Source organism: Myotis davidii, unplaced genomic scaffold (assembly GCF_000327345.1).
Source record: "Myotis davidii unplaced genomic scaffold, ASM32734v1 scaffold776, whole genome shotgun sequence".
Classification (NCBI taxonomy): Eukaryota; Metazoa; Chordata; class Mammalia; order Chiroptera; family Vespertilionidae; genus Myotis; species Myotis davidii.
In genome coordinates, this window is record NW_006287460.1 from 326,620 (window position 1) to 353,124 (window position 26,505).

Below are 26,505 nucleotides of genomic sequence, written 5' to 3' on the forward strand. Positions count from 1 at the left end.
CAAAATTACAGTTATGAAGTAGCAACGAAAATAATTTTATGGTTGGGGGTCACCACAACATGAGGAATTGTATTAAAGGGTTGCGGTGTTAGGAAGGTTGAGAACCACTGCCGTAGAGGTTTATGGTGAGGACCGAATGAGCTAATGGACGGGAAGCTCTGCTTTCAGCAGTCACCCTCGCCAATCCTGTCGCTGTCCCCGGCACTGGGCGGCCACTGCAGTCCCGATGGAACAGGGGTGCCTTTTCTTCTGTGTGGGCGTACCTGGCTCACCTTTCTTCCCTCCTTTGGGAACGGGGAGGCTCTTCCTCCCCAGCATAGAAAGCGAGACTGTTCTTAGGGTTCACCTGGGCACAGGTCGTGGCCTCTAAAGCCAGCTAGTCTCCACCAGCCTCCCCATCAGTAGCCTCCTCCCTCCTTCTGGGCCAGGAGTGTCGGAGGGAGGCCGTCAGCAGCTTGACACCCTCACAGGTGGTGAGTGGGCCCATCTCTCGGGAGCTGAGCTTCTGCTGGGGAAATGTCACCCTCCTCCTCTTGCTCTCAAATGCCTCAAAGCTGTGGCTTGGAATGGCCCTACATTTAAATCTTGGTGCTTTCTTTCTCTATGCCCCAGGCACGCCTGGCACAGTCTCAGAAGCGGAATGGAGGCATCCTTACAGCTGCGGCTCCCTGAGTCAGCATGGGGAGAGGGCAGGGTTGGCAGAGCAGAAGGAACATTTACCCTGTGCCAGGCCCAGGGCTGAGTCCAAACCATCACCCTGGCTGCTTGTCACAATGCAACGAGGCAGGTGCAGACCTGAGCTCAGAGGGTGAGGGCCGTTCTTCAGGTCACAGAGCCGGCAGGGAAGAGTCGGGATTTGAGTCCGGGTTTGTCTGCCTCCACCTCCTGCCCTCCAGGACATTGCCTCACTCCTACCCCAGTGGGATTGTTATTGTATCATGGTTTCCTCCTGCCACACGGCAGGGACAGGAGCCCAGCAGTGTCCCAAGATGAAGGCAGAAGAAATGCCATTCTCGGTTCTCATCCCCATGCCCTCCATGGCAGGCGTGGTGGGGAGGTGTGTACCCCGAAGGTATCCTGTGCGTCCCAGCTCCCAAGGAACCCCTGCTCTGAGCCTGGCGTTGTCCCAAGTGCTTTATAGATGCCATTTCATTTCCTGTTGATTGTTTTCTAGTATAGGCATATCTCAGAGATATGGTGGGTCTCATTCCAGACCACCGCAGCGAAGCAAGTATCACAATAAAGCAAGTCATAATCTTCTACCTGGTGGAGGATCTTGCCTTTAATTTGTTTAAAAAAAAAAAGTAACATTTATAAAGCACAGTAATATGGAACATGATGACACGAGGTCTGCCTGAATCTGGCTTCCTTCTCTGAAATGTGAGCCTGGCCTGTTTTGTTCACCACTATATCCCTGGTAACTAGAACACTGCCTGGCACATAGTATTTGCTTGAGAAATATGAGCTGAATAAATGGAGCACAACAGTCCCTGGAGGCAGGTGTTATTATTTCACCCCATTTTACAGATGAGCAAACCAAGGCATAGCAGGGTTCATTAATCCTCCCATAGCTGGGAAGTCGAGCGCCAGGGTGGCTCTGCACCCAGTCAGATGACATGAACTCCTGCTCTGACCGCTCTGCTCTTCTGGGAAGTCAGCAGTACTGCTCCCGAGGATCCGAGCGGCTGATATATTATTACTGGCTTCCCTGTGGGCTTCACCAGTGGCATCCTCCTTACGCAGCAAAGAGGAGGTAATTGATGAGCTTAATTATCTGTGGCAACCACACGAGGAGGGGCGCCGCGGCGTGAGCGCTCCTTATTCCTTTGCAGTGACTGAGTCCCTGGCACGGGAGGGAGCGCACACAAGGCAACAGGCACCACGACACATGAACTGTACCACTGGGTCCATGGGGTCTGCCCAGAGTGTGGTGTTACAGTGTTTGAAAAACCACTCAGCTGTATGAAACACAAATGATATCAGATGGAGAGCAGCTAGCTTCCTGGAGATCACAGCCGGCCTCTGTTAATGAATTTTGGCCTGATTAACACAGGTTCTGGACTGACATCAACATATGCAAGTAGAAACGTGGTAGGGGTAGGAGGCTAGCCTGAACTCCCTGACTTTGAAATCAGGGGAAGGGAAGGCTGTGAGAGGCTTGGATCTGAGGACTGAATGTGTAATGAGCTCTCCATCTCTGAAGCTGCGCCTCTGCTCAGACCTCTGTAGATGGGCCCAGCCCGCACCCTGGGGCCTGCCTGGCCCTTCTTGCCCAAGGACACACAACAGGGTGGAAACTGAGGACTGATCGACTCTGAAAACTCCACCAGCGGCTCCTCTTTTATCCATGTCCTCGGTACCTAGACAACGTCATGTGTCCTCATTGAACCTCATCGTCCTCTGCTGTCTTCACAAGGACTTCTGGTGGCTTCTGTCCCCAGGGCCTGCCTGCTTATAATGGGGCCCCTATTCTGGCCCCTCTTCTCGGGGCCCATGCCAATGCTTCCCCCTCCGATCTACCTACATAACCGTCCCTACTCACCTGGTCAGAGGCTTGGCATCTCACTGAGAGACTGAGCTTTTGCGGGGGCTGGACACATCTTTTGCAAGTGCTCCCTTTGTCCCAGGTCAGACCTGGTTTTATGCCTGTGCTTTCCTGTACGTGCCCAGAAGTTGCCCAGGTATCTGCATCCCAACATTAGATGCCTGACCCTCAGGAGCCTCGGACGTTTGCCTGTGTCAAGTCAAGGCCATTTCAGGGTCCCTGGGGTTTCTAATTTTGGCCTCAAGAGAAAGTACAAGAGGACAGGGGTTCCCATGAGTGATAAGACTTAGACTTTTCTGGCCATGGAATGAGCAGTGAGAACCATGAGCTCCTACTTGCCTCCTGGGGCAGAATGGCTACAAGGTCAGCCTCATGGGGCATGTGGTCTAGCTGGCTCATATTTCATCGGGGTCTAGGAGAAATGAGATGAGAGCTATTTGGGGGCAAACAGTGTAATTAGAAGGGAGGAAGCTTGGCTGGTGTGGCTCAGTGATTGGGCCTCCACCTATGAACTAGGAGGTCATGGTTTGATTCCTGGTCAGGGCACATGCCCAGGTTGCAGGCTCGATCCTTTGGTGTGGGGTGTACAGGAGGCAGCCGATCAGTGCTTCTCTCTCATCATCGTTGTTTCTATCTCTCCTCCCTTCCTCTCTGAAATCAATAAAAATATATATTTTTTAAAAAGGAAAGAAAATGCGAGTCAGTTCAGCCCTCACCAGCTTCGTAACTCGGCTCCATCAGAGAGTGAAACCTTGGAAGGGTGCTTTACTACTTCAATGTATTTTTCACAGAGGTGATGCCAAGCAAAGAAAGTCCCCGTTGAGTTGTGTAGCTTCTCCGTTCTGCACTGCAGGGTCTTTTATCTCTATGTAGGAAAATCAGGCAGGAATTCAAAGTTTAAGTTACTGTTTCATTTTTTAAAGATCGCCCTAGTCTTGTTGCATTTGGTCAAAAGTCTGCTTTGGCATTTTTGGTCACCTGTATCCATCGCTTCATCTTTTTGGTGCTTATGAACACACACAGGCTTTGTTCAGAAAGGTTTGTTTTCTAGAGAAAGGAGAGAGGAGAGAGGAAGAGCAGAGTGAAGCTGAATGCAGCGATGGTTATCTTATGTCAGGCTGTGGGGAGATGTTAATGGCTTTTTTTGACCTTGTGGGGTGTTAGCTTTGGAAAGGAGTTGTGGAGATGCTTAGTTGGCATCTGTTTTCTCGTTTTTCAGAATGTCAGGGGCTGCCGGGATCAGCATGCATCCTGCCACCCTGGAAACTACTGCTCCTCTTTCTCCATCCACGTTTCCTCCTGCTTCTCTGTGGAGTCTCTAGATTTAAGGGGAGAATGGGGTTTCCATGCCCAAGCCCTCAGAGGGGCCACCAGGTCAGAAAACAGGAACCAGGAGCCTGTCTCTGCAGCCTGTGAGTGTTGACAAGGAACGCAGACAACACGAGGAAGGTGACTGCTCATCGTCGGGGCCACTCGGGACACAGCACCAAGCCCTCCTGCCAAGGGAGCAGAGCAGAGGGGGCATCACCTTTGTCTGAGCTCCAAATGATTAACCACCTGGGCATCCTCAGCATTTCAGAACCAGGAGAAAATTAGTTTGAATGAAGCCACTGAGAGGCCTGGCTGGGCTGTTTGGAGAGGTCATGGTTGGTGTGTAGACTTCTGTTTGCTCTGACCTTCCTTCTCATTAGTGGCCTGGTCATCCCCCTCCCCGCCCCCTTGGTGGCTGTCAAGTGCTCTCTGCTGTGGCCACTTAGAATGTCTGTGGTTCTCTCCCATTTTTCCAAGGAACTCATTCTTTCTTTCGTGGTCAGTCTGGTCATCTTCTGGGGGCTTTTTCCTAGCTCATTCATTTATTCTTTCACTGAACAAATAAAGGTGCCTACTATGTGCTGGCACTATTCTAGGTGCCTGAGATGCATCGATGAATGAGAAGACCAAGGCCCCGGCCCTTATGGAGCCCTCGTTCCCGTGGGACCACAATAGTGGCCCTACCGGACACCTGGGAGGGGCACCGCCTCTCCACCTTGCCAGATGCAGAACTGGGTAGCCCCGAGGGCATGCGGCTTGGTACATGGAGGGTCCCCCACGGTTTGTGTGACGTGGCTTTCTTCATGAGAGAGGAGTTCCCGCAGGCACCGTGGGCTGACCGGAGGACCGTTGTCTGAGCCTGGTAAACATCTTGACATATAATTAATCCCTAAGAGCCCAGACTTTCGGGGCAGGTAGCCTGGGTTTGAGTCCTGGCTGCACCTCAGAGCTGGCTCTCACTGGGCAGATGGGCCTGGGCCCGAGTTCTTCACATGTAATTTCCTATAGTAGTTGTAATAGTTCCTACAGCGTAGCGGCTGGGGTGAAAATTGAAGGAGGCAGTATGGTAAAGCTTTCAACACAGTGCGCGGTGCCATGGTGACTAGTTGTTGCAAACAATTAATATATTTAATTAATTATATATTGTTGAGCCATTTCTACCAGCACCATGGAGGGTGCAGGCGTGCCTAGTGCTTGTGGCTTTACTCTGCAGATGGATTGATTAAACAAGAGCCCAGAGCCCCACAGCTTCTTTATGAATGGAGGGACATCAGGGTAGGAGAGGGAACAGAGAGGGGTGGGCTGTGGCAGTGGGGAGCTGGAGGTTGGAAGTGAGTCTTGGAACCAGGGCGCCCCCAGGAGCAGCAGGCATCCTCCCAGAGGACCCCGTCTGAAAGGGGGGCTTGGGAAGGGAAAAGGGAAAGGCTTTCAGTGTGAGGAGCATCAGACTGAAGCAGGGGCTGGGAAGAGGGTGGCGCTCAGCTGGGAGGATGGGGCAGTGTTGCTGGGGAAGCGCAGTCAGGACCAGAGGTGATGGGCTCGAAGACGAGGACCTGAGCTTTAATCTGACCAGTGAGGAACGAGGCGGCATTTGGGGATCTTTGCTCTGACCTCCCAAAAGCAGGGAGAATCACCTGGGGTAGTAGGAGGGGCTGTCCAAGCATTGTCTCGGGGACACAGTGTACCGGCTGCCATTCACGGGCCAAGGGGTGTCATAGCCTGGAGTTGTGTGGTGAGAGATGAGTTTGTTGGGCAGGTTGACTGGGGATGAGTACCCCAGAGCCACGAGGACTCGCGCAGCAAGACAGGGAGGTAAATGGGACTGCGTGCATCCGTTCATCTGCCCAAGCATCTGTTTGTCCATCAACGCTTGTTTAGTCCCTGCTCTTTTTAGATGCTTTGCTAGGCATTGGGTCTGAACAAGTGCATTTAAACAGTGTGTTTGTGGAGCTCACAAGAGAGCCAGGCAAGAAAGCAGTCACTGCAATACTGGGTAAGTGTCAGAGCGAGGTGGGCACAGGCTGGGAGCCCTCCAGGACACCAACCACAGGCCCCCTGGGGGCTGCAGACACCAGTGTCAGGAAGGAGGGGGCCAGGGTGGAGCATGTGTCACTGCTTGGGGCTCTGTACTCTGGAGCCGAGCAGGTGTGTGTTTAGGAGAGAAGCAAAGGAAGGCGGGAGGAGGGACATGTGTCCATGGATCACCAAGGGCCTGTTCTGCTGGGCTCAAAAGCAGTTATTTGAGGGTGAAGGGAATGGGTGTAAAGGGGGTGGAGTATCACTCACAAATCTGCATTTCCCAGAGCTCACTCAGGTGTGGAGAGCTGTGGGAGGAAGGGAGGCATGAAGGCAGGGTTGGGAGCCCTGGAGGGAGGGACTAAGACTCATTGTCTACCCTGTGCCAGGAGCTGCCACCAGGCACTAGGGATCTCTTCCTCATCCTGCTATTCCCTGGCAGCTGCAGGAGGGGGATTATCTTAATTTAGTGATAAGGAAAGGCTGCTTGGGCAGGTTATGCAAATTGCTCAGGTCCTCACCTCTAGTCAGCAGTGGAGCCTCAGATACCCTTCTAGGTTTGCAGGGAGAGGCAAGCAAGGCCTGAGCAGAAAGCCTCTCTCCTTCCTTCCATTATCACAGCTGGAGAGGTGAGAGTCAGAAAGACAGTAGGTGCCACCTCCGCTTGCCTGCCCCCTCCTGTGCATCGTCTCTGTAGGAGAAACTACCCTTCATGGTGGGGGTGAGGGGGGGGAGTGGGCACTGGGGGAGGTGGCCTCTCGTGGGCGGGCCTCCCAGGAAGCAGGGATAGCTGGAGAGACAGGCATCCCGGGGGCATTTATAGCGGCAGAGACGATTTTATTTTAAGCAGGTGCCAGCACCTCGGAACAGCCTCTTCCTTCTCCCTGAGCTGCCTGAGCCCACACAGCCAGGTGGGCAGAGGGGGCATGCTGAAATTAACTCCTCACCACCCAGCAACTCCAGGAAGCTAGGGACCTGCCCTCACCCCACCTGCCTCGCACACCTTCTGACATGTCTCCTGGGGGGTTTCTGCTTCTCCTTACACTTACTGCATGCCTCCCTTCTCTTCCCTGTCTTCCTCCTTACTTTTCTCCCCTTCTCTCCTTCTGCCCTGCCTCCCCACTGCTTTCTGTTCCTCCTCTCTCTTCTGTCATTCTCGTGTTCCTTCCTTCCTTCCCTTGTTCTCCTCATCTGTGGAATGGGAATGGAGGTCCCTAGCTTCCTGGAGTTGCTGGGTGGTGAGGAGTTAATTTCAGCATGCCCCCTCTGCCCACTTTGGCGGGGCGGGGCGGGGCTTGCTGGCCCTGGCTGGTGTGAGCATGGACAGCGTCCAGTTCTCGCTCTCAAGGAGCTTACCACTAGGTGGGAGTCAGGTTCAGACGCCCGATGACATTTTCTGAGGGCCTGGCTGGGCCACCCTGGACTGTCAGCTCCTGAAATGCTTTGCTCAGGAGAGCCCATTATGATACCTGACAGGTGCTCTCTCGGCCCCAGTAGCTGCAGGCCCTACGCCTCCGAGCACAAAGGGAAGCTGCCCACATCATCTTAGCCAGGTCCGTTGGCTAATCAGCCTGACTTCTGCAGGTGACTTTTGCTAACTCAACAACTTAAAGTGCTTTTGAATAACATCATTATCACTAGTGCAGTTGACATGCAAGGGTTTCATTTGCCATCGTTTAAGACGAGGCCAGCCAGCTTCAGTTCCCAGCTGTCGCTCAGCCTCGCGGCTGCCTCCAGCAGGGGCTGCCCTTCCTTCCTTCATCTCCTGAGATGCCCGAGAGGCTCTGCCAGGCCCCGTGCTGTTCAGGAGTCTGAGTCACCACACACAGCCTGGCCCAGGGAGAAGCTGAATGAGCTGCATTCACAATGAAGCCTGCCATTCGTTCACGGGACTGGTCCTCCAGGCAGTCACTGGCTTTCTCCAGGGAGGTTTCAGCTTCTTAATCTACATAACGAACCTACCAACACCAGCTCCCCCACAGGGTTATATCCCACAAGCAAACAGACCTGCACTAAGTATGCTAGTGTGGGAGCAAAAAGATATTCATACTTTCCCTCCCACCTTCTAACTTCTGACTGGGCTAATAGCCAAATTAACAGAGACAGATTAAAGGAGAAAAAAGTTTAATACAGGTGCATGGGGAATTCACATAGGCATGATAATTGCAGGAAAACTCCAACATCAGTAAGGCAACATTGATTATATAAGACAAAATTGGACAAAGGAGAAAGTGGGGAGAGGGTATTAGATCTCAGAGGTGAGAAATGTTTATTTACAGGTGGTTGAGGAAGAGAAGAACACACAGGGCAGGAAAGTCCTTGGTAGGCTACAGAAACAACGGGACCCAGGTGTCCAGCGAACAGGCCTCTGCCTGTAGCCTCGTAGTTACCACACTTGATTCCAGTTAGGCTAAGGCTGCCTCCTAAGATCTCCTTCCTGAAGCAGGTTTCTCTGTCTGAATCTTTGGGGAAAAGGGGGAGGGCCAAAGGTTCTTTCTGGGTCTCTGTTTTCTTAATAAACAGCTTAAAATCAGTATCCCAGAAAGCAGCTTCAGAGTGGCAGAATGTTGGTCCCTTCACTAGGGCCGAGCAAAGATGCATATTTCCTGCAGGAGGCGGGTATGTAAACAGGCACGTGGGAGCAATATGGTGAGCACAGTGGGAGTGAGTGGCACTGGGCACCGAGGGACACTGGGGTGGGGGTGGAAGTGCTGGTTTGGGAGGCACCACTGCACACAGGCCATCACTTTTCTTCACTCGTTCCTTTACTGAACATATTTTTAAATTATGGTGGGTTTTTATTAATGATTTTAGAGAGAAAGGAAGGGAGAAGGCGATAGAGAAACATCGAATGGCTGCCTCCTGCACACCCCCTTCTGGGGACTGAGCCCACCACCCAGGCATGTGCCCTGACAGGGAATGACACGATGACCTCTTGGTGCATGGGATGCCGCTCAACCAACTGAGCCACACTAGCCAGGGCTATTCAGCCTATTTTTATTCAGCACCTACTATGGGTCAGATACTTTGGAAATGTTAGCGTAAGTAGCTAGATATTAACAAAGGAGGGAGCAAAGGGAATCAGACACTATTAAGCCTAATAAAAGTTGGCCTGCTTCACTAGGAAGCTACCACTTCACACACTCCCCAGGGGACCGCTGAGCCCCAGAAGCAGATAACCAGTCCTTACCCAGGGAGGAATAAGAACAGCAGGAGAAACTCCTCTGCTGGGCACAGGCAGAGTAGAGGCTGAGAAGGCATGGAGTGGGGGAGTTGCTTTCACTTTGAGAAGGATTGGATTGGATAAGGGCCACAGAACCCTGGAGGATCTAGGAAATGCATTGGTTAGGGGGAGGGCCCAATGCCAGCCCCGAAAGATTGGGAATTTGATTTAGTTTGAAGTAGAGCCTGGTCCTTCCCAAACCTGAGATAATATAGTCAGCCTAACAAAGGATCTCTCTCTCTCTCTCTCTCTCTCTCTCTCTCTCTCTCTCTCTCTCCCTCCCTCTCTCTCTCTCTCTTTTGCTCCGTAACATGCCCTCACCCTGATCCCTCACCCTGTTTGCTCACATGTTCTCCCCTGTGGCCTGGGGTCCAGCAGCCCGGTGGACTCCAAGCGTGGGCCTGGGCGCAGCTGGCCAGGGTGCAGCTGGGATGCAGACTAACCTGGCTGGATGGTGGCAGGGTTGCAGGGGATTGAGCCAAGGATACGGAACTTTTGGACCCTGGGCTTTAGTACTAAGCTTGAAGAAAAGTCTAGACTTTTCCTGTGGCAGGATGAATAGAGATGAGACACCGGAGCTGAATCCAGGCCAGTCCTTTGTGTTTGCTGCAGCTTCTTCAATAAATCTTACCGCGAAACCTCACCCTCTGAAATGCTTTTCCCACGTCTCCGTGAGAGGACATTATTTCCACCAGCAATAGCTACGACAGTGAACAAAACAAAGATCCCCTTCTCGTGACCACATTCTAGACAAATAGAAAACAGCAAGTAAAATAAGAAATTTATACACTGTACTAGATAACGGGTGTTATATGAAAAAGGCACAGTAAGACAGTGTAAGGGGACTGGGGGTGCGGTTATGATTTTAAAGGGATAAAAAGAGCGAAGCCATTAATGAGCAGGTGACATTGGAGCAAAGCCCTGGAGGAGATGAAGGGAGCAGGGAGGGACATTTAAGTGTCCCTGTCTTTGGGGTCCCTTTGGGGCTGGAACTCTTTGCTGCTTCCAGGCCGTGCTTGGCAAGGCCCTGCATGGCCCTGCCTTTCCTGTCGCATTCCTGGCAGTCCTTCCATCGGCCTGTGGGTCTGCCAGCCCCCCAAGAGGAATCCGGTCCTTCCTCATTTGCACTGTCCCCCCCTAATTCCAGATAGAGAAAAAGATCCCACAGAAATTTAAATTTCAAAATATTATCCAGACTTCAAAGGATCCCAGGCAGAGTGGATAGCAGAACAAGTCCCAAAGTCAGAAGCAGCAAGGGAGGGAGGCGAGGAAGCCCCAGGTGTGTGCTGAGCATAAAGCACGGACATGGGACAAGCGCAGGAAGTGGGAGTGAACCTGGAGGCATGTTGGGGGGGGGCGGGGGGGGGCAGACACCTCGCAGTGGCTCCCCTCACCAAGGCCTGGCACTGTTGGGTGCAGGAAGGCTGGAGGAGTTGGCTCAGAGTTGTGACTCATCCCGTGGATTCCTCCTGCCTTAGGAGAGATGGTGTCTGCCTCAGCTCCCCTCATGTGGAGCCTGGCCCCTTGCCTTGGGCATTCCATGTGCAGGCCTTTGTACGCACTTTGTTACAGGAGTTAAAGTGGACGGGACTGAAATTCCTTCCTCATTCACTGAAGGAGGATTGGCGACATCGTGACAAGATAAACACAGTCAGGAGAAGTGACTTAAGAGAATGACCTGAGACAAGATGCCTGTCTTCTTCCAGCTTCAGTTGTCCTGCATGCAACACAAGTGTCTTTGCAAGACCTGAAATGCTGCAGGTCCAAGGGCCTGGGGTTCAGTGTTGCTGGCTTACATCCATGGAGAGAACTGTGATTCAGGAGAACTCAGCCATTTGTCTGGCAAATCCTTGCTGAAGGCCTGCTCTGTACAGTCCTAGGCTAATCCTGCAGACGGTGAACAAGATCCTCACCGCCCCCCTCCCCTGAGAGCTCACCCTCTAGCAGGGAGGCCCGGGAGAAAGTCCCTGCAGCAGGCAGGTGGCTGGGCACTGTAGATGGAGCAATTCAGAGAGCAAGTAGGAATGGCTTCTGGGAAGAGATTTCCTAGCACCACTGGGCAAAGGAAGTTTCATTATTTTCCCCTAGCTGCTGGTTTAATAATTATTAAACAAATGGAAGAATAATGCTATGTATACTTGTTTACCCATCACCGAGATTTGGCAATTCTTAACATTTTGCAGTGTTCTCTCTCTCTCTCTCTCTCTCCACCCTCTCCCTGCACATATATACTTTTCACCCTAAATCATTTAGAAATAATTTGCAGGCATTGGGACACCTTTCCCCTAAGGAAAGGAAACAGGCATTTCCTACATGACAGCCATCTTAGTAGGTATTATTACATCTACAAGAACAGTTATCCAGTTCACCTAATATACAGCCCATGCTAAAATCACAGCAGTTGCATACACGTCCCCACCCCACCCTTCTCTGTCTCTCGCTGTCCTTTGTGCCTGCCCGCAGCCCTCACCAGCACCAGCCTCATAAACTCCATGAAGATAGGGCCTTGGTCCTGGTGTTGCTTCATGGTCTTAGATTAGGGCCTGGCCCTTCAATAAATAAAGAAGGAATATATATATATTTGGTAAAACTCTGAATGGGACTGAGGTCTCTTCACTGCTTCCTCCTGATGACCATGGACACCCTCGGGCCCTGGGCAGAGACGGACGGTGGACTTCCCTCCCTCAGGAGTAGGGTGTGCAGTCGGCAGCCACTCACATTGTGCCCCATTACTAAAGACAGCAGAGCGGTGAGATTATCCTCCCCCCTTTCTTTGACATGACTTTAGGGGAGTAAAAAGAAATCAGAATTCATCAACTGTGAACACAATTGTCAACTGTGAACTGTCAACAGTCTGGTTTAAAAATAGATGATAGGTTGATGAAAAACAGTGGAGAAAGCAATTTATATAAAATGTTAAAAATAATACCCAAAGCATGCAAGGCAAAGCAAAGAGTGTGAGTGGTGGGGAATTGCTCTCGGGGGAGACCTGCGTGAGCAGTGAACCAGACAGAGGTGATTAGTTTTCCTTTACAAATCACAGAAGAGAAGGATTTACTGGCCCTTTGCCGGCGAAGGCTCCCTGGTTCGGTGTGTTATGCAAAACGGGAGGGAAGATTGGTTGTGAAATCTGCTGGCACCTTTATTTTGAAGTAGGTCAACATTTCGCATATTTCTGCTCAGTTGTGAATCTCTGGCTCTCCCTGTCTTCTCTGTCCCCGTGAAGCTGGGAGAGGCACTTCTCCAGCAGTAGGTCCAGGGTCTGGAAGTTTCGGGGTTCGCATTTACATTTGTATTTCCATTTGTATGAAACGGGTTCCAGCACAATACTTAGCGGATTTCCCACTTTCTCAACTCTCCTTTTAAATAGTTATGGCCAATTATTAATTAACTTATTTATCATAAAGTCAATATAAAGGCTTGAATTTTTCATGTTTCCTCTGTTGTGGGCGGGAGTCACAGCTGATAAAATTTGGCCCAGTTCTTTATGTCCCGCTGCTCTGTGTCCTGAGGCTGCCCTGCCGTTCGTGTTATTTACTTCATTCCAGGAGAGCTGAGCCATCTTGGCACAAGATCTGTGCTCTGTAAACCTAAGTAAGACAGGTGCTTGCATTCCTCAGAGGCCATCTCTTCTTAAAGATCTGGATGGAAGGTGCATCCGTTTGCTGGGGCTGCTGTACCAAAGTGCCACAAACTGGGGGTTTTAAACAGAAATGCATTGCGTCCCAGTCCGGAGGGGGAATTGAGTGTGGGCAGGTTGGTTCCTTCTGAGGCGTGAGGGAGACTCCTTCTCATGCCCCTCTCCTAGCTCCTGGCAGCTGCAAGCACGGCCAAAAAATCCTCCCTGTGTCTTCACACCATCCTCTCCCCTCTGCATGCCTCTGTCTCTGCGTCCAAGGTTCCCCTTCTGGAAAGCACACCCTATGGGATTATGACCCACCCTAATGAGCTCATTTACAACACTAGAGGTCTGGTGCACGCAATTTGTGAACGTTGAAGGGGGGGGCAAGACCGGTTTGGCTCAGTGGATAGAGCGTCGGCCTGCGGACTGAAGGGTCCTGGTTCGATTCTGGTCAAGGACATGTACCTGGGTTGCGGGCACATCCCCAGTGGGAGGTGTGCAGGAGGCAGCTGGTCGATGTTTCTCTCTCATTGATGTTTCTAACTCTCTCTCTCTCTTCCTCTCTGTAAAAAATCAATAAAATATATTTTAAAAAAGAAAAAGAAAAAGAAAAAAAAAGAAGGGGGGCGGCGGTCCCTCAACCCGGCCTATGCCCTCTCACAATTGGGGACCCCTCGGGGGATGTTGGGCCTAAACCGGCAGTCAGACATCCCTCTCGCAATCCAGGACGCTGTATGCACCCGTGACCATACTTTTCATACAGGTGAAAGGCATCTTGCTGTTGTTTGGGCAGCTACATTGTTTTGCCCTGATCATGAAAAGTAGTACCTAACATGATCCTTCTGAGGCAATAGTACCATTTTCCCCATCTTATGGGTGGAAAAACTGAAGCAGAGAGAAGTTAAGTAATTGGCTTTGTCACACAGCTATAAGTGTCAGAATCAGGGCTGACCACAAAATGTGCAAGTCAGAGTCCATGTATGTCATCGCAGTATCATCCTGTTTTTTCAGTGTTAGAGTAACCTTGGCAGGTTTTAATTTTTAAATCGAAGAGATTTAAATCCAATATATAGGGTAGGGTCCCTAGGCCTGGCCGGTGATCAGAACCATCTGTGGGGCGACTAGCGGGTGGGGCGATTGGGGGGCCCCTGCTGGCACCATCCTTGGCTGGTGGCCTGGCACCACTCACTGGCTGGCTCTGCCCCCCAATTGCTGCTGCCAGTCACCTCCCTGGGGTGGGGGGCGGGGGGCAGGGCAGGGCACATTATAGCGACCAGTCATTCCACTATTTGGTCGATTTGCATATTAGGGTTTTATTATATAGGATCATTGTCTTTATAAAAACCCTATTTCTGAATCCACATTCTGCAATACTGGGTGTTAGGACTTCAAAATATCTTTTATGAGACATGCAATTTCACCCCTATGGCAAGGTGCAGAGCTTTCCCTCTGGAGGGAGAGTGGAGGCCAGAGCAGGGCTGATTCCTGGCTGCTCAGACCCTGAGGGCGGGGGGCTCCCCCAGGCGGCAGTGACCTGTGACCGGACCCATTCATTGCCCTGGGTCTGTGTCCCCTGCCTCTGGGGCTGCAGGCCTGCCTTCGCTTTGGCCACTTGTGAGCTTTGTGTCATTGACTGGCTCTCCACTCCAAATCTAAAAAGTACCTATTTTATACCAATTTCCTCCTCTTTTTTTTTATATCCCCCCCCAATTTTGTCTTTTTCTACAGTGAGGACTTATGGGTGTCCCTCATCAGTTCCCAAGAATGTCATTTTGTAGTTTGTGTTTTGCTTTTCCACCTCCAGGGCAGACTCTAAGAGGTAGGCTCACAGCCCAGGGTGCCGTAAGCAGGGCAGTGCGGGCGTGTGGGCCCCGCTTCCAGGGAGCTGGAGGATGCTTGGGGAAAGTGTGACAGCCGATCACAGTTAGAAACAGGCAGTTACAGTGGCAATGTGATAAGGCTTTATGGTAAGTAAATATGTACTACATTTGACTTCATAAAATAAATTTTTATAAAAAAATTTCACAGTTCCCCCTAAATTAGCTTTGGGGATGCTGTTGACAGATAGTTTGAGAACTGCCAGCCTGAAATGGAGGCTTGTTCCAGAGAGCGGGCCCAGGGGAGGAGGGGGAGGGGGCTGGCCAGTGTCTTCACGCTCGCCCCGCACCTAAGCATTTGCCTGCTCTCTGAAATGAAGCCTGTAGTGGAGACTCACTTGCCGCTGACAGCATTCCTCTGCTTACCTCTGTCCCCTGGGCAGTCTGCAGGTGTTCCTGTCACCTTACAGGGGACCTCGCCCTGAGCAGGCCTGCCTAGGGCCAGCCGGCAGGGTTCTGGGCTTTGTGTAGGAAAGAGCTCACACCTGAGCCAGGGGACTATGAGAATGTTTATTAAAGCTGCAGAAGGGCTTAGCACAGAAGAAGCAACAGGAGAGCCTAGGCTGGGCTGCCTTCGCTCCCAGGGAAGTCAGAGAAAAGGGGGCCTTGGGGACAGGTTCAGGGGGTTAGTCTGGGACAAGCTGCTGCTGCCCATTGCTCCCCTTGTTGCAAGCCTCATGGGGCCCTTAGAGTTTAGGGGATGCGTGCTGTGGGGGAAGAAGAGAGGGAAGAAGAAGGGAAAGGGAATGGAGTGGGCTGCTCCCCAGGGGGAGATTGTGTACTGGGTCTTTGTCTTGAGGCTTTTATCTCTCGTGCAGGTGGGAATCTCGGGGCAGGGTCTCAGTTTTCCAGGCATGCTCTTTCAGGGCCATGGTCTCTGCTGATGGGTCAGGGTCAGGGCAGGGGGTCATTAGTCATTGCAGCTGGTCCTGGTGTCGCCCACGTGGTTTGCTGCTTTTCTGGGTCTAGAGCAGGGGTGGGCAAACTTTTTGACTCGAGAGCCACAATGGGTTCTTAGACTGGACCAGAGGGCCGCTTTTTTTTTTTTAGTTTTATTCATTTCAAACGGGCTGGATCCGGCCCGCGGGCCGTAGTTTGCCCACGGCTGGTCTAGAGCTAAACTACAACTGAGGCCTAGATGTTCTCTCTAGGAGGTGGCCTGTGTCTGCTGTAAAGTGCTCAGCCAGCTTGTTCAGCTCTGTCTCAGCTTCCCTGTCCACCTTTTCCTGGCTCACTGGCCTGTCTCACGCCCATCCCTGGTGCCCTCTTCTGCGCTGCGTCCCTCCATAGACATCCTGCCTCCCTTCACAGTCACGTCCCCACGGCTTCAGAAGAACCCCGGTTTTTGCTTCCTCATTAAGTCAGTTAATGTGTGAGGCCGGGGCCATGGCTTTCTTCACCCAGCCCCGCATCTCCTACGAGCACACTGGGCGCATCCTACACACCTGGCAGGTATGCAGGGGAGTTCTGCGTGAAGAGGGAGCCGGCACCCTGGAGGCCTGTCTGCTGCTCCCGCATGGGTCGCAGCGGCTGTGGTGACAGAGGACTCCAGGACATTTAGAAGCGGCTGAGAGCCCTTTCCCTCGCTGGGTGATTGGTATGGAAGGACCGGCTGGGCCTCTCACATGGGCCAGCATTCATCTGCACTCATGTGCTGCTTTGTAAATGCTTCTGGCCTTTTCCATGCATTAGTGTTCTCCAAGGGCAAGGGCTGCATCTCCTCTTTTCTTTCTTTTAAACTATCCCCCATGGCACCAGATAAGAGCTGCGCGGGGGTAAAATTCGCCTATCTCCTCCTCCTCTGAACCTCCACCAGAGAAACATGGTCCCGAACCCAAGGGCCTTTGCAGAAGACTGACTGCACACAGGCCTTGATCTTGAGGATTTTACAGTCAAAAGGGGGTGAGCTCTCAGCTCAGATGCAGCCAATAGCAACCCAGAGCGCAGAGCCCGCTGTCTGTTCCCTCAAGCCCATCACAGGATGAGGCGGTGACATGGGTCAGACAGGCCTGTGGCTCCTGGCTCTGCCCGTCAGCCTCTTCTGTTATTTCAGCTCTAAGCCCCAGTCTCTTACTCTGTAATGTCGGCATAAAAAGGCTGTTACCTGTGGGGGCCTTGTGCCCTGTGAGTAGCACCCTCCTCTCCTGCCTGTGTTCTGAATCGGTTGAGACTCAGGAGTAAAGAGCAGCAGAAAGCGGTGGGGGTAGCCCGTCGTCACGGAGGCAGGGCTGCCAGTGGATGGGTGGCCTTGGGGCTTCCATCGTGAGTCTGAGAGCCAGGTGGCTGCTTCAGCCAGTCTCAGGCTGGTTCGAACCACAGGTGTCCTCCAGGGAAAGACTGTGCAGACTTGGGTTTGGATGGTTGAACAAAAGCATTGACTCCTCTGGTTCCAAGGGCAAGTGCTGGGCCTCACACTTACCACAGGAAATAGATAGTTACTGAACGGTTAACTAAGCAGATACTCTCCTCCCCAGGAGGAGCGTGGGGGCAGCTGAGAGGGACCAGGCATGCTCCACTCGGGACAAGAAAAGATGGAGAAGGTGCCTCTGCTGGGGGGTGGGGGAGTGGTCTTGTGGAGCCTGAGGTTCCAGACGAATACCTTGATTAACAGTCACGTTGAGTTTAGCCCTTACTAAGCCAGCCTCCCAGTGCTGCTGCAGCAGTTTTAGATGTGACTGTGCACCTGGAGAAACATCTCATTCCGTGTGCTGTAATTCCGACTGTACCCAAGACAGCTCCGCACACCCCGTCTTTGCCCTGTGCACACAGAGGGCACGCTGTTCCTTGAGGAAGCCCAGGGGGCGCTTGCCTGGCTGCCCCTAAGGCCTGTCCTCTCTCTTCTCTGCAGTGCAAGATGGAGTTCCACGCTTGTTCCACTGGCAAGAGCCTCAGCACCCTCTGTGACGGGCCCTGCCCATGTCTCCCCGAGCCCGAGCCTCCGAAGCACAAGGCAGAGAAGAATGGTGAGTGGATCGCAGGGGAGGCCCTGAAGGAGGGCGGGTGGGCGGGAGGGAGGGCATGGCCAGCTCTGCCCAGATGCCAGCCCTGTGGTGTTTATGAGCTAGTCCAGCCCAGGCGGGGAGAGGGGCTTACTTGGCAAGTACTGCGGCTTATTCAGGGATCTCACACCATTAGAAAGAAGAAGAGTTGGCGTCTTTGAATGAATTCTGCTGGTCCAAGATATTCACTAGGTTCTTCGAGAAGTTGAACTGGCTCGAGTAGGAAGGGCAGTTTTTCCGCGTCTAAGACCAGGGCCTTCCCTGGGGCACATCTTGGTTTTCCTTGATCTCTAATCTGAGTCCTTTGAACTTCTCAAGGCCGAATTTCAAAACAGAGACTGCAGAGGTGTCATAAGGGCGGAGAGTGTTCCCCCCAAAAGCACTTCCCTATTAGTGCATTCTGTTTGTGGACAGCACAGGGCCATGGGGCACAGGCAGGGGGCAGCCTCCCCAGGGCAGCTGTTGCCCTTCTGTGGCGAGAGGAGGGGAAGGCTGGGCTTCTGAGGATGTGTTCATGGTGGAGAAAGTAGTGCCGTCCACTGGTCTCAGCTCCTTTTGGGGCGTCCCTAGTGAGACCCGGGATAGAAGGCTGCCTGCTGTCACCTGGGCTTTCTCAGTTAGAGCTGGCTGGTCCATTGAAGACGGTACATGTCCCAGTGTGTGAGCGTGTGTGTATGCACGTGTGTCCCTGTGTGTGTGTGTTTCTGTGTATGTGTCCCTGTGTATGAGTGTGTGTCCTTGTATGTGTTCTTGTCCTTGTGTGTGTCTGTGTGTGTGTGTATGTGTGTGCATATTCGCACATGTCACCTAGTATCTTTTCTTTGTAACAAAAAAGGATGAAAGGGTGTGAGTGTTTATCCAATTGCTCCTTTTTAAGTTGTATTGCCTTTTCAGGGCACATAGGTGATGTTCAAGTCTAACCATGTTCATGGTGGTGACTAGAAATATTGTGTTAAAGGGCCCTTTGGGAAATTTACTCAGAATGTGGAGGGACAGTGGTAAACCATAAGTCACTGTGGTCACAAATAATCTCCATAGGTTACTCTTGATTACCAAGAAGCTGATGGCATTGCTCACTTATATGACTGCAGTGAGAAATGCTAGCAGCTGTCCACCGCCCTCCTTGTAGTGTGGACGGAGAACCTAAGCCCTGTGGTGTGGAGCAGCTGCAGAGCTCAGCAGTTAACTTCTATGGGAGACTCGTTAAGCTCCTCTTAGGAAATCCCAGTAGCCTCTGCTGTTCTGGGTGCATAGTTTATTGCTTTTATTTACTCTTCCATGCGAGGCACCGAAACCAAACCAAGAAACGCATCCCCAACGCGCTGCCTGCATGTCATACCGGGGGGTGAATGCCCTCTCCTCGCGGGCACTGGCTCTGCTGAGGTTGCCGACCCGCCACCCTGGGTAACAAGCCGGTTTCCTGGGAGGCTGGTGGTCCTCCCAGTGCAGTGCAGCCCTGTTCTTAATGGTGGGCTCTCACACCTGACTAAGTGCGGTTCACTCTGCAGTGTGACGCTCCAGCCACGGCCTCGCCTGCGCTTCACTTGGCCAGTCATATGCTAGTAGAAATGGGAACTCATTTTTATGAAGCCTATGTTAGTAATCACCCGGCTATTAAAAGTAAAGAGACTCGGAAAACAGTGCTGTTCCTGAATTCTGAGAGCTCGGGAGGGAGGCGACAACTTTCAAAAGTGTTTCATTTCCAAATGTTTGTGGAGCATAGACCATGATGTTAATAGTGAGAGCTAGACCAGGAAGAAAGAGGATGGACTTCATCACACACCTGTCAGAAATGAGAACAATAAAAAATTATAGTGACACTGTTCTAGACCAAATTATCAAAAGTATATTTCTCTCATCAGTCCTTCAGTCCCACTGGCATTGTATGTTCCACTGGCATTTGGGTCAACAGTTTGCTTTTCTGACACTGTCTGCCCCAGAAAAGAGCCGTGGAACTCCACACCAGTCTCTGACGTCATCTGGCGTGTGTCTAAGAAATAGCGCCTTCACAGCAGGCTGCTGCACGCAGGGTCTCGCGGTCACACTTGGTACATACAGTTCTTTCTGTGAGGCTCTGAGGCCGTCTTTCTTGGGCTGTGATCACAGCAGAGTTTTATCTAAGCAGGGTGGGAAGGGAAGCAGCTACCTGTAGATGATAAGATTGAATGGCTGTCGTTAATTTATTACATGTCCAACAATATGCTAATGAAGGAAAGTAGAATCCCCTATTAGGGTATAATGCTTAACTTTTTCAGACGGATTTGATGGGTGTTTCCCTGGAGGATAAGGACATATTATGGGCAGTGAGGACATTGACAAACCCCTAGGGTCATTATGTGGGATGATTAAATTAATAGCATTTTACCTGGACAGAATCAACCAGGGGAAGGCCAATGTTTTTGTCTGATCTGACAGTTCTCTCCATGCAGCTCTCACAGGACTGAGGGGCAGTGAGTGCTAAGCACTGGGGATGAGGAGGACCAATGGGTGAGGGAGAGGTCAGAGGTGACATGAAAGGCAGCTTCCTTCTGACAACTTAGCTGTGGGGGTGGAGGGAGGAGGAGGAGCGACCACAGGGTCCACCTCCCCTTTCCTGTCCTGCTCCTCCCAGAGCTTTGGGCAGTGGGTGTGGCCGTCTTGACCTTGGTGGCGCATGTGGCTCTGGACCCTGTCAGAAGCTGTCTTGTTTCTGCGCCCCTTGCAGAAATGACATTTCATGGTCTCACAATGCGGGTGTGTCAGAATGTGGCATCTTTATTATTATTGTTACTATTTTATTTTCAGTCTTCTGATGAAAGCATTAATGTAGTCACTTCCAGGTCAATTCCGTCAAATGAGGGTCCTGTCATAATTCTAGAAAGGCGGGTGTGGGTGGGGGCCTCTGAGCTGCGATGCTGGGAAAGCGGCTGCTGGTGCTGTCCGTCTCTCTTTGGCACCCGCCCCGTGGAGTGCGCGCATCTCCAGTCTGTTGGCCTTCAGCGCTCATCACTGCAAACAGCGCGAGATGTTTGAGATCCCGTGTCTAGGAAGGCCATCCTGCACCCTCTTTCTTCTGTGTCCTACTCTGTGGATGCCCTCGCCCTCACACAGCCCCTCTCTGGCCCCCTTCATGGTCACGGAGACTTGAGGATGCCCTGTGACCTAGTGTCAGGAAAGACTGTGGTAAGGCTGCCATCCAGGGCTCTCTCCTTGGGTCAGCTGGGCAGCCATGTCTATTCTCTGCAGACAGTAGTTTGGCAAGGCTTGCCCCCAGTGAGATTCTTATCGGCAGCAAACCATAGGTCCTCTCTGTTGCTGGGCTCTGCACCGTCTAGGGTTTCACAGGTGCCTCTTCCCTGCCCAGGCCCCGAAGATGGGCTGAAGACAGGAGAACTGTGGTAAACAGAACCTTTCCCAGGGACTCACCTGCCTCTATCTGTTCTTCTTCTTCCCAAAATGTCACTCTGTAGCTCCAGCCTTGATCAGTACTGGCTGTGAGTGTGAAGGTATGTGCGGGCAGGTCTGACTCATTCCTTCTGAATCCTGTGGACATCTCTGCCTCTTCCTGCCTTGGCTTTAAGTTTCAAGACTGTTTTGAGGAAATCAAAAACCAAGTGGCTGATTTTCTTTTCTTCTCTTTGTTATTTCTGGCATCTCTCCTTTGATGTGGTCCCTGAGGACATGGTGGAGGGGGTAGGCATCTTTTATTATCTCTGAATATTTCCTCTCACATCTCTAAATTATCTCATGACCTTGGACAATTGCTTAATTGTTTTATCTCTCTTATCGCTATGATACCAGTTCAGCCTCAAGAGTATAGAGTAATGAATTGTCCTAAAAAAGAAAAAGAAAATGTCTGAGTTACTCATTTCCTGGTTGAGACTCTAAGGGCAAAACAGAGGTCTCTTACGATTAGAGTTTTTAAAACTCCTCTGTGCTTCCAGAACTGAGCTGTCCCACCTGACCTGCCTCCCTCCTGCTCCCTCATCAGAGAAAGACCCTTCCACTGGCTCCGTCCACTGGAGGAAGGGTCCGAGCTCCCTCAGGGCTGAGGTGAAAACTTCCCAGAAGGAGAGCAGACGAGGGAAGATCTCACTCTCACTCACCTTCTTCCACACCATGTGGAGGGTCCACGTGCTCCTCCAAGGGGCCTCAGGTTTCCCCTGAGGACCAGGGAAGGCCACGTGGGAGGGGCCTCCAACCGCCCCACAGACCCCGTTTTTATGCTTTCCTATGTTAGATTGCATCTGTAGGAAATGAGTTTGACCACCGGTGATGCTGGTTCAGTCCCCATTACAGCAGAGGAAACTGGAGACCCACCGACAGAAGGAATCTTGCCTGAGGTGGAGCTGGGATAGAGCCCGCCCCTGGACCTCAGCCTCGTGTCCTTGCTCCCACTGACCTGAGCTGTGCACACCCTGGGTCACGGTACGCGGCCGTCAGCCTGAGATGGTGGAAGGGCTGTAGCTGAGTTTGGTGTGAGTTAGATTTAATTTCTCCAGGGTCCGATGTTACTTGCCTGGATCTTGAAGTGTCAGTCATCAGGCATGGAATGTCACTGTGTTCCCCATACCCGTGATGCTTGAATGACATCCGAGAAAGAAATGGAGAGAACAGCACAATCTCTAAGGACAGCTCCTTCTTTGCTTCTGTGGCACAGATTAGCTTTTGGGGAGCCAGTCACCCCCTCAAGTTCTGGAGAAGGCTGTGGAACTGTACCCCTTTCCTGGCCTGACATGTGCTGGGAGGTAAGGCTGGGGAGGAGGGAGGGTGCCTCTTCCCAGCAGGGCTTACCAAACAGGAAGGAGCAGCAGCCAGCAGAGCTGGTTGGAACAGTAGAAAAATAGCCGATAGTGACTCTTCTCTCGAGTGGTGATTTCAGCCTAAGGGCTAGATCCTAGGGGGAAGTCCCTGGTGACAGCCGGTTGTCTAATTCCATTACTTATCACAAGCGAAGTGTTTAAATAGGAACAGGAGGTGGTGCCAATGAGACAGAGAAGGAGCCCTTCTAGCTGCGACATCTCGGTGGAAAGATCCCAGAGCACCCTGCCGCAGCGGCTCCCAGTGAAATGGGGGCTCCTCTTTGCACCAGGAAAGAGCATTCTTCTCTGATGGCTATTGTGTAACAGGCTGAAGGCCCAAGCTTGCAAACTTGCAATTTACAAGCAGTTTATATTAATCTTTCCATTTGGCTTCATTCCCTTATTATTCAGTACTACATTATGGTCAGAAGTTAAACATATAAAGGAACATTTAATTTTTAGGGTCTTGTTATTCTAAATGTCATTATTTAAAAAAAAAAAAAAAGCTTCAGGATTAAATTGGCAGCTGCATCAAAGAAGAAAACCGTCTTCGTCAGGACTTTGAACTCAGGTTCCTCTTTATAGAAGCTAAACAAACCCCACATACCTGCTTTCAGCAGGCCATGGCCTCAGAGATGGAGGGAGCAGGAGCCCGGCTCTCATCTCCAGTGTCATCATCAAAGTTTCAATTATATAAAAAAAAAAAAAAAGCTTCAGGATTAAATTGGCAGCTGCATCAAAGAAGAAAACCGTCTTCGTCAGGACTTTGAACTCAGGTTCCTCTGCTTCTGTGAATTCCGCTGCACAGAGGCAGACCCAGGCCCTCCTGGTCACGCCGAGGCCTGCTTAATACCAGCTGATGGGGAAAAGCTAAAGGTGACAAGAAAGAGAAGGGTAAACTGAGGCAGCGGTGGCCACGGTCTAACTGGAGTCCAGAGGAGGGGGTAGAGATTTGTGCTCGAAATTAATAGCTTTGATGGTTCACCCAAACAGGCCTCTTCTCCTGCTGTTATTCTTTAATTTATAAATGTATACGTATATAAAATTCAAATATTATGGCAAAAAGGGCCTCATATTCCCACGTTCATTAGCTTTTTGTTGCATATGCTTCCAATTATTTTTGACATACGTATACTAACATACTTTTTAAACTTTACTCATCCAAAATCAGACTCAAGTTCTACATAATGTTTGTACCCTGCCTCTTTTATATGTCAGAGATATGTTTTCATGTAAGTACAAACAGGTCTGTCTGTGTCTGTCTGTCTGTCTGTCTCCCCGTGCTCCCGTGAACTCCACACTTAAACATGTAATGACTGCTCAGTGTTTCCATTTGGGCGCCCGTGGGGTATGAAGCCTAACATGTCCACAGTCAAACTCCTGGTGTTTCTCCATGTGTTTCTTCCTCCTCAGGATTTATTAACGGCGGCTCTGTATTTTGATTTGCTAAAGTAAAACAAACACAATAACTCCCTTGTTCTCAAATGCCGCATATAATCACGTTGACTCTGCTTTCAAATTGATTTTCAAATATATCCTCTCCTTACCACCTCCACCTCCCTTGTGATCCAAGACATCTCATCTTTTATTTTAATCGCTTCCTAATTGATCTCCTGGCCCCTTCTTTCTCTTTTGAGCAAAGTAAACCAATTCTGTAAAATGTAAGTCAGAGTGTGTAATCCCGTTCAAGACACACCGGCGACTTCCCCTCTTCGTAAGAGGAAAAGCTCAAACCCTTTCAGTGACCTGGAAGGCCCAGCATGATCCCTAGGTTTTGTTATTATGCCACTTGCCTGCTCACCGGCAGGCACACAGGCCTCTGTGGGTCCCTCAAATGTGCCGATCACACTCCTGCCTCTAGGCTTTGCATGGACATCCCCTCAGCCTGGACCGCCGTCCCAGCCATGGACACGGCTCGCTCCCTCTGAAAACTCTGCACAGGTGTGACCTTCTCAGAAGCATCCCCCACCCCCCGCCGCCCGCAGCATGTCTAACCCCCTTTCTTCCTTTATTTTTCTCTTCACCATGCATCACCTTCTAATCTGCTAGATAACTTGTTTACTCATTTTGTTTATTGTCTGTCTCACCCAACTAGAATGGAAGTTAATGAGGACTTTTTGTCTGAATTCTGAATAATTGTCAGAAATTGACAAATATTCCACCTTCATCCTTTTTAAAGGGTTGTCCAACGTTTACAACATTGAAAATGGCCCAAAACAGAAAAAGATGCATTGTGACAAGAGAGAATCTGTATAAGGTGCTTAGTATGTGTACTGTGCTACCAGCTTCATTATACGTTTGATTCTTCTAACAACTGAATAATGTCATCTCTGTTGCTGAGAAAGCGTGAGATTTGGAGCATTTCTGGCCCTTGTGAAAGCCACTCAGCTCAGTGACAGAGCAGGGGCTTGAGGCCTTCCCTGGAGCATGTGTGTGCTGGTTCCCTCGCGGCTGCTGTGCTCTCAGACTGAGTGGGATGCCCACTGAGAGGGCGGGCCTCCTTTGAAAAAGAAAGGCACACACATGCACATTCCCACATATAAACTAATTCTTACCATTCTTCCAGTGCTCACAGAACACACGCCTGTCCTGATAACACAGCCCTCTCCCATGGGGTCTCTCCAGAGAGAGAATTGACCTCCCTCCCTTTCTCCTTTCTTTCTGAGAGCATGCTTGGCTCTGGAAGTTTATCAGAGCACAGGCCCAGGCTCATCACTCACCACCACGTGATGTTCTCTGATAGCCACCAGTTCCCGTACCTCCTCCGCTCCTCAAAGATGAAAATCCATTTGTAATCTGTCCCGAAGTCGACTGCTCTTCCATGGCCCTGCTATCTATCGCTGTGAAAAGACAGCATTACAATAAAAAATAAATTGAAATTATAATTGAAAGGAAGCAAATGACTGCCACCCCGCAAAGCCAGCTGCTCTGTGAAACATTGGCTTCCTCCTTCCAGATGCAGAGCTGTGGTGGGGCCTGGGCCTGAGGGGCGGGGCACAGTGTCATCATTAAAGGAGCTCAATTTTAACTGTAGAAATAAAGTTAGAGTTCAGAAACATAGATGTTTTACCTTAATGATGATGATTGTTTAAAAACTGAAAGTGACAATTAGAAGGAAGCAGGAACGTGATTTTGATTATTGAACTTGAGGAATATATAGCAGTAGCAGATAAAGCTCAGAAGAGGCCGTTGGAAGTCATAGATATTCAGATTGGTTGGTAGTGCAGCCCAAACAAAACAAAACAAGAAGCCAGATCTCTTCAGTCTGAGGGATCAGACTCATTTCCACATCAGGTTGGTGTCCTGAGGGTGAAGCCTGTGTTCTGTCCAATCCCAGGACGGGAGCATCCAGGTCCCTCCCACCTGGAATGGGAGCTGTGTGGCTAGAGAAGGCAGACCTGCTCACAAGTTCTGCTTGTGCTTCTCATTCAAGACCTAGAATGAGCTACAAAGAGAAACAGCACCAGAATGATTTAGCGAAAGTTCTGGGAGGGGAGGTGTGCAGGTGAGGGCAGAGAAGACCCTGGGGCTCTGCAGAATGTGGGAGCCCCAGCTTTCAGATCTCACAGTGTTGCAGTAGCAGGCTGTGGAGGGCAAGTCCTTCCTACTTGACTACATTTGCCCTTAACCGTGTAGAAGGATCTGCGTAAGAACCAGCACAGCCCGCCTGCTCCACATCGCTGTGTGCCCCAGGAAAGCAGTTACAGGGGCCTGTTTCTCCCACCCCAGCCTCGAGAGTAGCACTTGATTTTGACCTCCTAGACCTGGCTCTGCTCTGTCCCAGCTTGAGTCTCCCAAATGGCTCTTGCAGACATCGCCTGTGGGGGTGAGGCAAGCAGGCGCCCTTCAGTACCTGGGAGGGTGGAGTGTTGGGGTCCAACCCCAGCAGGTCCAGGGGTCCCCAAAGGTGTGGACGGAGTTGGCGAAGAAGGAATGACACGGAGACAGCGTTCAGTTGATCAGCAGGCTAGCCAGGATTTCTAGCCAGGATCTCCAGCCAAGTTCTGGTCTGGATCTCCAGCGAAGTTCTGTTTTGGATCTCCAGCCAGGTTCTGTGTCCATGTTCTCTTGCTAGGTTCTCTAGCCAGGTTCAGTCACCAGGTTCTAGTCAGGTTCTCTTGCCATGTTGTA

At 51.1% G+C, this 26,505-nt stretch overlaps 1 protein-coding gene across 1 annotated transcript in view; it reads left to right on the forward strand.

Annotated features, from left to right (window-relative positions):
* SPOCK1 (sparc/osteonectin, cwcv and kazal-like domains proteoglycan (testican) 1) overlaps positions 1-26,505 on the forward strand; it is a 152,394-nt gene that overhangs the window by 49,064 nt on the left and 76,825 nt on the right. The window contains exon 4 of the mRNA XM_015560998.1: positions 17,443-17,557. Coding sequence (XP_015416484.1) covers positions 17,443-17,557 — 115 coding nt within the window. The remainder of the gene's footprint in view (positions 1-17,442; positions 17,558-26,505) is intronic.